Source organism: Harpia harpyja, chromosome 15 (genome assembly GCF_026419915.1).
Source record: "Harpia harpyja isolate bHarHar1 chromosome 15, bHarHar1 primary haplotype, whole genome shotgun sequence".
Taxonomy (NCBI): domain Eukaryota; kingdom Metazoa; phylum Chordata; class Aves; order Accipitriformes; family Accipitridae; genus Harpia; species Harpia harpyja.
In genome coordinates this window covers 27,389,884-27,402,790 of record NC_068954.1, presented here as the reverse complement: position 1 = coordinate 27,402,790, position 12,907 = coordinate 27,389,884, and the positions used below count along the sequence as shown (strand labels likewise).

Genomic DNA, 12,907 nt, shown 5'->3' with positions numbered 1-12,907 from the left:
ATTTTCTGTAGAATGACCTCAAACCCAGCATTTTGGAAACAAAAGGATGGGATGTTATGTAATTCATCAGTTGACATTCAGTATTTAGAATTGATGCTCATGGTTTGACTGGTTCTTATTTAATTTCAAGGAGAAGATTAGTTTCAGGTTTTATTTTGCTGTGTGGCCTCTATTTACTGAAAATAATTGTATATTGTTTACAACTATTGTTGTAACATGAGGCAAATCTGAGCATGACCACACAAGAAGTCTGAGCTTGTCATCCTAAATCTGCTTGTAGTTACTACAGGGAAATAGGCAGCCTTCAGACTATGATTTATCGTATGTGCTTTTTAAAGTACCTGCCTTAGGATAAGATGAACTACTCTCTGGATGTTCCGTCCTTTTGGCTGCAAAGGAGCTTGGGTCCTATCCTATGTTAGTCATCCTATAGGTGGCCTATCTAAGGCATAGGCTGTAGATGATTATCTTTGATATCAGAAGTTAGAACAGATGAATCCCATCCTACCTGTGCATAGGCTAAGGATTAGCACCTTGTAATTCACGTAAATTACAATAGATCTAAGAAATGTATTGATAGGCTTTGTACTGCAAGGTAACACAAAATGAAGCTGTGGGCTATATGGACAAAGATTTGTACTCTGCACTGAGAATCAATGTTTTGTTTTTAATCAGCCTTTTAGGGATTGGCTACCTTTAAGGAACCATGGCCAAAACCTGCAGCCCTTGCTCAAGCAAGGTACCAGAACTACACATTTTGGCTTCTAGTATAAATTTTGTAGGCTAAATATTTTGCTTATGTAATAAAAATATTAATATGCATAAATTGTATTTATATTAATTTCAGTACAGAGGTTGTTTCATTTCTAAAGCACTATTATTATTTAAAGTGTTATTTATTTGCAGGAAATGGATAATTTAGTGCCTTGCCCTAACTCCTTATTTGTGCAGTTGAAAAATACTTCCAAAAATAATTCTAAGGGGTTCAAATTTTATTTCCTATTTTTACTGGCAATTTAGAATTTATGTAGTGAGCATAAATCATTGGCAATCCCTGAATCTTATGAAAAATGCACTCAAATAGTTGAAACTAAACTTAAAGCTTTTGCATGTCTTACTGTTGCTACAGCTGCACTAACATTGACTCGATCATCATCCAGAAAATTTACGTTGTCAGCTGTCGCATTTAGAATCTGTAGCACAGTACACAGTTTTCTAAATGTTTACTAAATTAGTTCAAATGTTTATGAAGAATTGAAATCTTGTGTATGATCTTATAAGTTAGACTATTTATTAGAGTCATAAAGGGGTTTTTATTTTTATTTTTTTTGTACATGCATAAAAACTTTACAATAACATCTGGGACACATTCTGTGAAGACACTGAGCCAAATCAGTTATAAACTGTGTGGTCAGCTAATTACTACTACGCATCTTTTGCATGTGAATTGACACAATATGCTGCTAGTTTCAGAGTTGCATCTTTTAATGCATAATTCAGGTACTATTAAAAAAATCACGTCTTTTTCAGTGACTAAAAATGAAGCCTAACAGCCAGGATTGATGAAAAACTGTGGCAAATGGTAATTGCAAGTAGTCACTTAGACTGTGTTTTAATTTAAATGTATTTTTAATGTACATATGAAGAAAATGTTAAATAAATTCTGATTAAGCTAGATTCTTCCAAGTTCATGTATTCCAAAATTTAAAAAGACACAGAAATAAATTGCAATTAGTACAATAGAACAGTAAGGAAGGACTTCCGTTTCCCCCTTTTCCACAAACGGTACTTCTCTACCTACTTTGTGTCCTGTGACAGTGAAATAAAGTCAGACTATCTCCCTCTGAAACATTCAGTTCTGTATAGGACTGTCTTAGTCCTAATAAAAATTAACTGGGCATATAAGAGCTGAAAGTTGTAATTTTTTTTTTCTCTACCAAAACCCACTTCTCCATGACCAGCAATTAAAAGCTGTATTTATGTCCCAGTCCTAAAAACTTTTCATGTGAATAGCCCTTTTGAGGCCGTTTGGACTATTTGAATGTGCAAATATGAGTGTGTATGCAAATGTTTAGAGTTTCATTCAGTGTTAGAAAAACAGATGCAAATGTTTGCTGTAAAATAACTCCAGAAGCATTTCCTTACAAAGCTGCTGCTTCATAAAGCATATGTAATACACATTAATTCTAAACTGGTGTATGTCATTTCTTTGTTTATAGTCCTGTGTCTTTTAAGAATGAGCAGTATGGTGAAGTTTGTAATACATAAAAGCATATTGAAATGTATCAATATTTGGCTTATGTCTGTGTACAGAATTCAGATACTGGCTGATATACTTGAAATACAGCAGTATTTTTTGCTGTGACAAATAGATAGCAAACAAACTATTATATGCAACATTATTATTATTACCTTTTATATTATGTTATAATAAAGGTTACAGGTTACGACATATGTAATTCCTTGTTGATTATAGAAAATAATTATTGGTTTACTTTGATGCTAATACACAAGGTAAGACACAAAATAGTGGAAACTTAAAGAAAAAGAATTGATTTTAGTTATCTTTATCTTGTGATAGTGATATTTGGATTTATTTTGAAAAAAAATACACATGGAAGAACACATCAGTTTTATTTTAATATACTTTATAAGAAGTAATTCTGGGAACTAATAAGTCTGTTTTGTTTATAAAGAAACGTCCTGATTATCTGAAACTTCTGATTATCAAGACAATCTGATCTTTATAATTCTGTTCAATAATGCTCTTTTATATTACAGTTCATCTTAAATACCTTAATTCAAGATATTTGGATGGCCTTACAATACTATATTTTGTATACCTAATTAGAAGTACCATGAGATAAACTCCAACAATTCAGTTTTGCACAAATTAGTACAGTTTAAAGCTCCGTATGTTTTATGAATACAGACAGAAACTTTGAACTTATATTTTCTGGTATTCTGGAATACTTAGGGCTGGAGTACACATGTGTTTTCACATTGCTTTAAGCCCCCATTTTTAGACTACACTGTGTAGTTTAGCATAGTCGCAATTATATTGATAATAGGGTGATTTATACCATTATCACTTCTGTAGATAGTAAAACAAATTTAGCACCTTCGTGTCACTAGAAGTGATCCTATATTTGAGATTATGGGAACAACAAAATGTAGATGAACATTTAATAGACTTGGAAGCATTTTAGTATGCGAATGGTAGATAAATCTACAGGGTTACACAAGCCAGCTGGTCACAGTCCCCTGGAGAAGTTTGAGAAGCCAGAGACTGCTGGGATGTGGGGACTTGGTGCATTTCTCTGTACTAGTGACAGGTTAAGAAAAGGATGTAGGAGCCATCGTACTAACTACAATTCTGGATGATTGCAGTATGTAAGAGGAGAGGTTTTCCTTAGGAATAACTTTATACCAACTTTTACCCATTTTTTTGTGCCTGCATATAGAAAATATTATTAGTAGGCCAGAAGAGCTGCTTTTTTTTTAAAAAAAAAAGAGGGATGCCTATGGGAAGTAAAAATGATCCCTGTTTCTTCTTTAAGGGTAGCGTAAAATCAGACTTGAAATGTTAGTATGAAATTATAGGGTAACAATACAATGTGTTTGCTAGTATGTTACTGATTGCTCCATGGATAATTTGATACAGATATTAAAAGTTAAGTTGTTAAGTGGCCCTTCATTATAGTAACAGTTTTGTTCTGTTTTTAGAGAAGTCATTCTCTAGAACATAGTTCACAACAGTATTTTCTGGGCATTCTAAAAATAATAAATATTACTATATATTACTATAATAACAAATATTACTATAACAACAAATAATACTCTATATATACACTATGTATATTACTATATATACTTTGAATAGCAGATATATATTACTCGCAACTGGGCACTAAATACATGGAAAGATTGTTTCTTTTTTTTTTTTTTTTCCTTAAATCAAATGTGGAAAAAAAATCCTGGCCTTGCTGACACATTTTGGGCTTGGCTTGGAGATTCTGTTTCTGGAAGAATCTCCTTTCCTTCTTCTCTTTTTTGTATTCCCCCTCTCCTTACAGTAAAGATTGCCTGTTTTTAACAAATGTCTTCCTCTGCAAAGAGACAGAATATATCAACCTTAATATTATGAATTCACCAAATGATAGGCATATACATTTTAGCACGAACATCCAATAAAAATAAATACATCTGCAGTGAACATGGTAAATTATATGCAAACTTACACTATAATAATAAACAGGAAACAGCAGCATCTGAGTCTGCAACTGGCTTCTCAGGAGGCTCCATGCTTCCAGCTGTGGTAGCAGCTGTGGATCTGGCTCTGGAACTCTTGCTGAAACAAGCTGACAAAGGGATGATTACAACATGGAGTTCAGTTTCTGCTTGGATTAATTTTCCTTTTAACACACTTCGGTTATGGAAAGTTTGCTCATTTACCCTGTTTGTGGTTTTATATCCTGCACTTCACAGTCATTGGGCTGGTGTGGTGATTATCACCATTCCTAGTGACCCTGATCGTGGGGACCTTATACTGTCTATACTATTTGTGGAACATTGCAATTTGGTTTTGGCTTACTGGAAGAAATTGAAAACTCTCTTCCTTCTCCCTCCCCATCCCCAGAGGCTGTTCAGCATTTTTGTCCAAAATATTACACAGTAAAGTTGTTGGGGTTTATTTTTTTAATTGTTTTTATATGCATAGAAAACAATTTAGGAGAAGACCAAATGATACTCACCTGCAGTGAAATCTGTAGAACAGGCAAAATACTGGGTAAACTCTGCCAGGTGAACCAAGTACAGAACTTCTTTTTATCGCTTTTTATTAAAGGGAGGAATTCTGATTTCACATAACCCGAGTGAGCAAAACGGCATTTACCCGTGTGTTCCTAAAGCAGCTGCATAGATACATTCACTTATTGCAGGTCCTTTTTTCCACCTCTGGTTGCATGGGCTCTTTTCTTGATTGCATGCTAAAGACATAGTTAAGCTACTAAAATGTCTGGCCTTGAATCAGCAAAGATTTAAGCACATACTTAGAATTAAACACTTCCATTGCATAGTCTGCTTTGTGAACTCCCAGATATTTGCTTCTGCTCTCATACTGTGGAGTGTCTCTGGTGAATATCCTGAGACCAAGATAGTCTTTTTCATTACAAAGTCTTTTTTTCTTTCAGTCCCGCCATCTTTTTAGAAAACAGCTGTATTCTCCAACTTAATTAAATCCCTAAATTAAATCCCAGTTGCCTCTGTAACTCAGTGCTCAAATTTTTCCCTCTTTTTCCCTCTGCTGCTTTTCTTCATATAAGATCTTGTTTTTTCTCCTAAGGAAAAATAGATACAGTATGCTCTTTCTTCTGTCACTCTCTTCTCCCTCCCCTCCCCTAATCCTTTCTCTTTCTCATCCGCTGTCAGAGCAGCAGGAGTTTCTTGTCTACTTGCCATCTGTAGCCCCTTCCACTTGCCCCAGTGACCCCATGTTCTGTTCTTCCTCTTATTTCTCCCCTCCCTTATTCTCTTTCTTAACCTCTCATTGTCCTCTGGCTCTTTTCCACTGCAACATAAGCAAGAATTTGCTGTTTAAAAATTGCACCTTTGACCCTACTTGGTTCTTCATATCATATCTCATCGCCTATCTTTTCTTCATTCCTAAGCTCATTGAAGGCGCTGTTTATAATTACTGTCTGGAGACCCTCTTCTGTGATTCCCTCCTATAACTCCTACACTTTGGCTTCTGTTCCTTGCTTCCAACTGCAACAGCTCTCACCAAACTCCCTGATGACAAGATCTCAGAAACAGTAGTCTATCCTCATTCTTCTTGACTTGTCAGTAGTGTTTGCTGCAGTTGACCAGAATTCTTTAAACTTGTGTCTTTTGTTGCTTTCTGTGGCTCTGTCTTGTAAATTTTCTTCTTTCTAAGCAGTTCTTCAGCATGTTTCAAAGTCGTCTCCCATTTTGGAGGGGTGTGGGTGGAGGTCTTGGGGCTCTGCTTTGGCTGGATTCTCTTGTGCTTTTAATGCCTTATGGGTTATTTCATATGCAAAAAAGAAAATGTAACAGCCAAACGTATCTGTAGGTGATAGATCTACTTTCCTATTAAAACCTGTTTCCTCTCACTTAAGCTTATTGACTTGGAACCACACAAATGCAATTACAAAGCATCCCACCTGGCACTGCCTTAAGTCTAGATGTCTTAGCGAATGCTCAGACCAGACACAGGATTATCTTCCCTCTTTCACATAGACATGCAGATTTTCTCCTTTCATATGCTAGGCTCTCTGTACCCCTGCAAGCTGTGCTCAGCCATTGCCTGCATCTGTTCCAGCTTGCATTACTTTTTCTACAAATGACTCAAACTGTGTCTCTTATTTCCAATAAGAATATAGCAAGACCTTGTCAAATAGAATTCATAGCTTATGTCCTCTGTTAAAAATGCTTTTCCTGATATATGTTTGGAGTGCATTTTGCTCTTTTACAGCCTCATTTTAAGCAATTCACTTTCTTAGTCATTGCCATCAACTGAGTTCTATTTCTATTGCTCCTGTCCTTTCTCCATGGAATCCCAATGCTTTATTTTGTATTGACAGTACCAAGAAATTTAATGTTATCACCACATCTCTACTTTTTATGCCAATTCATTAAATGAAAATATTAGATAAAATTCTGCCAAGCTCATCCTTGGTGACACAAACAGTTCTTTCATTCTCCACAGGACTTTGTTCTCTTGTAGAAAGTTCTTTACCTGTCAAATTCTTTCAGTAATCCCTATTTTCTCCAGTTCAATATTGAATATCAGATGCCCGGATAGATTATATCTATCATATTTTCCTTGTTTAAAATGTCAGTCTAGTCACAATGGTGTAAGCATGCAGAATTCGTAATCACAAACAGATTTGTACATTGTAGTAGGCAGATTCCTCAGGTCACCACATACTTTTATACCCCAGCAGGCCCAGCTGAATTATGTGAGCGCAGGCGAGTTTCTGCTCGCTGGTGTGAACCACAGGGAGTATTCCCTTGTTCTCTAGATACCTTTTGGCCTGCTTTTACTTTTGTTTGCCCTACTCCATTCCAGATGTCATTCATGCCACATTATCACTACCAAATGCACGTCTTCTTGATCTAATGTATGTAGCTGTTAGGAACATGTAAAGATATATGTAATTAAAGGGAACGTGCACATACGTACTGTATGTTTTGCATTTACTTTGTATTTAGTAGTGTTCTTGCTCTCTTCATAACAAGTGCTGTGGCTGATGTTGCAAAATAATTTCAGTAAAAATCTGTGTATTTGCTACCTCTAGGCACTCTACTATTATGTAAAAAGCAATCCTTTGGGTCTGAAATTTTTCATGCTTGGTTTCATTTGAAAAACTGCATATGCATAAAAAAAGTTAAGGAAATGATCCTGAATTGTTTTTGAGTTATGTGTCACTGAAAAGCAGGGCAGTGTTTAACTGTTAACAGTAGCTACTTTTTAAATCTTTAATGTAGATAAGAAAATTTAGAAGTTTGAAACTTAAACACTGACATCTAAATTGGAGGTGATATTTAATGAAGTCTATGGCCAAGTTTCAAAAACCTGATTTTCATAACGGCATACAGATAATTGAAATCATGCCTAGTAGGCATCTGGACTAAAATTATGAGCAGGATGTAATGGATCCAACCACTTTTGTGGAAACAAAATTAATTTCCATTTCTTTGTCAGGGCTAATCAAGTTCTTTTTAGGTTAAAGGTTTGCTTCATTCTTACTGCTACTTCCAGTGTGCCAACACTGTACCTTCATATAAGGGATGGAATATGTTCTACACATTAAAATGTTGTAATTTTTTTCACAATTTGTTTTTGCCTGTTACTCATCCTAATTTCACATTCTGTCAATCAGTTTCTCCTTCAACTGCAAAGAAACAATACGTCCTTTACGCTGTGGACCTTGACTACATACAAACTGGCATCTGTTCAATCCCATTTGCATTATACAGTGTCTAATTTTACATTATATCCTTCAGTGTTGAGGGAAAGGGAATGATGGGGGATCGATGAAGGCTCTTGTTCTTCTATTAAGCAGTTGAGCAGCCTTCCACTGGGACTGGGGCTCTGCCTGCCTCTGAATCTGTTGTAAATCCCTCTATAGCCACACTTAGTTTGATTTTTGAATGGCTGTTTCTGGTTAGTTTAATCCTATTCCTAATCAATTTAAGATAAACAATTAGAAGTTTAATTGGAATTTCGTGGCTCTTGACTGTCATTAGAAAAAGGAAATTTAAACCAAATTCTACACTAACACAGCATTAAGACTGAACAATGGAGACTTGGTTGTGGCTTTCAATTTTTGTGCTTTGTGGAGCCGATGGCTGCTGAGAGACAGGGTCTGGCTTCTCGGTTTCTTGTCCCAAGGCATACCTAAACTACAGCTTGCAGTGGCGCTATAATTCTTTTGGGGCACTGCACAGAAATGCCAGTACAGAGATAGAGGGTGAAAGCTATCCCATTCACCACAGTTCTAATGACTTATCAGATGGTGGGGTTGTTATAAGTTGCTTGTGTTCATGTGTTGCTCTCTGTGATCTGGGTAGCTGGCACAAGGAAGAAAATGATATCTTCCTCTGAATACTTTGTGTGGGCCAGACAAGGCAAAACTTGAGCTGGCTCCTACAACTTCAGAAGGAAATACCAAGAAAAATTGAAGTCTCCTGCAGCAGCATTAGCTTGGCAGCATTGCCAGTCCTTTAGAACTTGTGACATACACTGAGCATAAAGCAAGCTATAAATCTCTGTTCTGTGATTTAAAAAGAAAATTGATAAACCTGCTGTTTTCATCTGATGTAATTTTAACTTTTCATTCGAATATTTATTCTACATTCACTGGCTTAAATATGCAAAATTATATTTAATCTTTTTTTTATGTAACATGGATGGATACAGGTACACATAGGTAAAACAGAAGTATCTTTGTTTGTTCTTTTTATTGTAGGTATGTGTCATGTGCATTGGGATGCCCATACGAAGGAAAAATCACACCAGCTAAAGTTGCAGAAGTAAGAGTGAACTTCTGGCTTGTCTTTTTAATGAATCAAAAATACGTTTTAAAATGTCTATAAGTAATGTTCTCTACTTAATCCTAAAAATATCTTTAATTGACAAAATTTAAGGAAAACAAACACAAAACATAGCTAATACTAAAACTGGGTGCATAACCTCACTCAACCATATGTAGTCAAGTCTAAGGAGAATAGTATGTTTTGATTGTTATCAGTCTTGAGGAAAAATATTATGTGCTATTTCCTCCAACAAGAAGGTAAGGAAATGCTTAAGGAAATAGACTCAAGCACATATGTCAGTGGACCATGTTGTACGAGATGATTTCCAGCACAACCTCTTGCAAAGGGTATCTGCCTTTAAATCTATTTTATACTGGCATAAGCAGACTGTGCTGTCAGCTGGTAGAGCCACTGCTACAATATTGTGCTTCTGGCGAGTGTCATGTGATTGACACATGAACCAAAACTCATCCCCAACATGATTTCCTACTACTTAACTTGCTCTACTGCTGTGGTGGAATAAGTTGCACCTTCCCTCCCCAGCCCCGTTTCCCATTTAGGATAAAGTAGAAAGACAATGTCTTAGTCCAGCCTTGTTTTCCAGAAGAGAAAGAGGTGAGTGAAACACAAGTGTTAAATTTTGCAGGAAAGCAAAGAGGGCAGGAAAGCTGAAATGGACAGTAGAGAAGAAAGTGGAGAGAATTCAAGAGGCACAAGGCAGAACACGCTGGCCTTCCTCCTGGAGAAAGCCTTGTCTTCTCTGTTACACGTAATCACCTACTTTTGGTGATCTAGCAGAACCTCCAAACCACTGGTTTTTTTCCTTTGTAGCACTAGCAGCTAGTCAACATTTGTCTGATATATTGTTTTCTGCATGTGTGGCTTTCAGGTCATGTTCTCCTGCATCATCTTCTAGTATACATTCCAGATGGAACTTGGGATAATACTTCTCCCACAGCAGCCACATATACTCACACTCTTTGAAAAAAATAACTAAATTGGAAGGTACTCAGTGTTTCTAAATTAACTGGGTTTAATATGAAGTGAAAGTTAGAAGTGACACAGCTTCAGTTAGAGCCATGATGACAGATTCAGCTGTGCTGTTGGTAAATTGCTTACTGCAATATCATGTTCCCCAACAGGCTTCTTTCCATGTATTGCTTGTTTTTTAACTACTCTCCTTGCACAGAAGAGCTCCTTTTCAGTTTGCCAGTGGGAGTGCTACTTAATGTTCCAAACCTGCAAACTTCTGCTTACAGAGATATTTTATTTTCTGTCTTCATCCTAATAAGTGTCATCTTGTGTAGCTGTACACGATTGTGTATGTGTTTGAGAATAAAAGCTGCCTCATTGAAGTTATTGAGGCCCTGATGCAGCAAGCACTGATGTTTATATAGAAGCATCTGATTAGCTGTTAATGGTTTTTACATAAACACATGCACTCATCCTTTGCTGAATCAGAATTACCAAAATTACTGGCCGTGTTGCTAAAGCCTTTCAGAGAGCTACCTCTCTGGTCATCATCTTTCTTGGGATGGGAGTGTGTGACTCCCTTGACCGTGCATTGTAATCGGCAGGTATTATTGAAAGGTTTGAACTGTTTCTTCTGCAGTCAATGTTAGCAACCGATTTTTTTTTTTTTTTATTTAAGCAAAGATTTTTTAACTGAAGCAAAACCAATTAGACGAGGTGGCTCATTAACAAGACTACATGCATTTCTGGCTTACTAGGTACATAACTGTTTTACACATAGTTATCTAGTGAGTGCAAACTTAAGATGCCTTCAGACTTCTAGAATCCGTCTGGTACATCCATATGGTTCTTTATTAAACAAACCACATTTCTCATCTATTAAAATAAACTGCATAGTCCTTTTTTATCACTCTGCTTTTTCTTGAAATGAAGTCACTGTTTAACCATTTATCATCCTGTGGTTTGTGAATTTCAACCTTAGGCAAACAAGACTTGTAAGTTGTTGGAAGCACTGTGTAACACCCCTGAAGCCAGTTGTGTTATCCATTGTCTTCCACTCACATACTTGGCTGTTTTTATCTTTCTGTCTGCTTCTTTCTCTCCTTAGCTTCCTTTTAACCTAGAGCAGTGAATTCATATGAATATTATCCAGCATACAGGCTGATCAGGCTACAGAAAATGTGCCTATTCTTATTTGAATGCTGTTGGATTATTACAAAGTTTCCCTTACAGCACAAGGACTGCAGTGTGGTTTTATGTTTATATTTGCTTAAAATCATCTGTAACTCAATTATGACCTTTTGTATTCAGTTTAAGGGTATAGTTTTAGATATTATTTCCAGCAGTAGGATTGTTCACATGCCTGAGGGGTTGCAGTGCTGGGTCACCAACTCCCGTTTTGATCAATGCTTGGTGTCATGGCAGTGTTTCCAAGGGGAGTAGCACAAGACTCATGCATAGTAAAACTGCTCAGTGGTGCAGAACACAACCTTGTTCAATCAACAAAGCTGCAAGCTCGTAATCACATCCTGATTACACTGACAAAACAGTGTGTTCTCTTCTCCCCTACCCTCCTCCCAAAAATCCACATTGAAAACTTACAAAACTATGACTAATGGGCTGCCTCCTACTATGGTAGGATAGAAATTCAGTATGAAAAACTCCTATTCAGCTTCCAAGCATGCACATTCTTCTTGAAATTAAATATAGATCTCTTTTTAAAGGTCAATTTAAGGTTAGGTCATGACAAGTCAGTGATGATGTTCAGCTTGTTAGCAGAGTTTCCCCCTCTCTTCTTTCATCTTTCAGAATTTTATTTTCAGAAAGCTGAAAGACCTAAGGACTGAGCATGGGGAAGAGGTGAATGGAGTATGATTTCTAGCAGTTTATATACTCTCTTTGTCATCAATAAAATGGTCATCTAGAAAAACTCTGAATCATGAATTAAAAAGAACGTGAGAAAAAAAATGCAGTCTGCTTCCTTTACCTTGATCTTAAACAAACACTGAGGTTTGGGAATTAACTAGAGGTAATCCACCACTAACTGCAGATGATACTTTTTTTTCTTACAACAGTAGTCCAGTTAAAACACCTGCCATATGTTGATGATATAAAAATATGCTGTGAGATAGAATCCCTTATTGCAGTCTGGTGAATGTCCCTTTCTTGAAGTGTGTATTAAATTTATGTTGATACAAACCAAGAGCTCTTTGACTTTAAAGCACAAAGAGTTTTACTACATTTGCAATAGTCATAGCATTTCCAAGCTTTAAGCAGGACAATTCAGACTACTTGAAGTTCTTTTTCAGCTGTTCTTTGAATTAAGTGAACAGCAATATTCATCCAGCACTTCCGAGACTTTTCGTCTAGCACTTTGTCAGCTTTCTCAGACATATTCACAGCAATCCCACTGATGAAATCTTGGAATTGCTTTAACAGCAGAGTGCAGTGCAACTGAAGATCTCTTGGAAAAGGGTCATATTTTTTCATTTCTAAACTGTTAATTCCCAGATTGGGATTCCATTCCAGTGGAGCGGCCTTTCGGGATTGCTGATACACAGTGGGAAGTGCTAAAGGGGACAAACATACTCAGCAACTGAAAATAAAGTGAAACCCTTTCCAAATAAATTCAACAAAACTAAGATGGAAAGATCTTACATTCAATTTCTAAAGCAATATTTTTGGTGCAAACATAATTTTGTGCTTCCAAGTGTATGTCTCTCACCATACAAACATTATGAAGCCAGACCTCAAATCTCTTACTCACACAAAGAGCTCCTCAAAGACGTAATTCCAGAAACATTTAGGGCTCTGCTTACGTAGATGAGAACTATTTGTATAAGGTTTTGTTTGGTATTAAGAAAAATTTTAAAAC

The 12,907-nt window shown here is 36.3% G+C and overlaps 1 protein-coding gene across 2 annotated transcripts in view; it reads left to right on the top strand.

Moving 5' to 3' along the window:
- HMGCLL1 (3-hydroxymethyl-3-methylglutaryl-CoA lyase like 1) overlaps positions 1-12,907 on the top strand; it is an 88,981-nt gene that overhangs the window by 39,677 nt on the left and 36,397 nt on the right. Inside the window, exon 6 of one of the 2 annotated variants that reach the window (XM_052809265.1) lies at positions 8,994-9,057. The exons of the other annotated variant lie outside the window; for it this stretch is intronic. Coding sequence (XP_052665225.1) covers positions 8,994-9,057 — 64 coding nt within the window. The remainder of the gene's footprint in view (positions 1-8,993; positions 9,058-12,907) is intronic. 2 annotated transcript variants of the gene reach the window in all.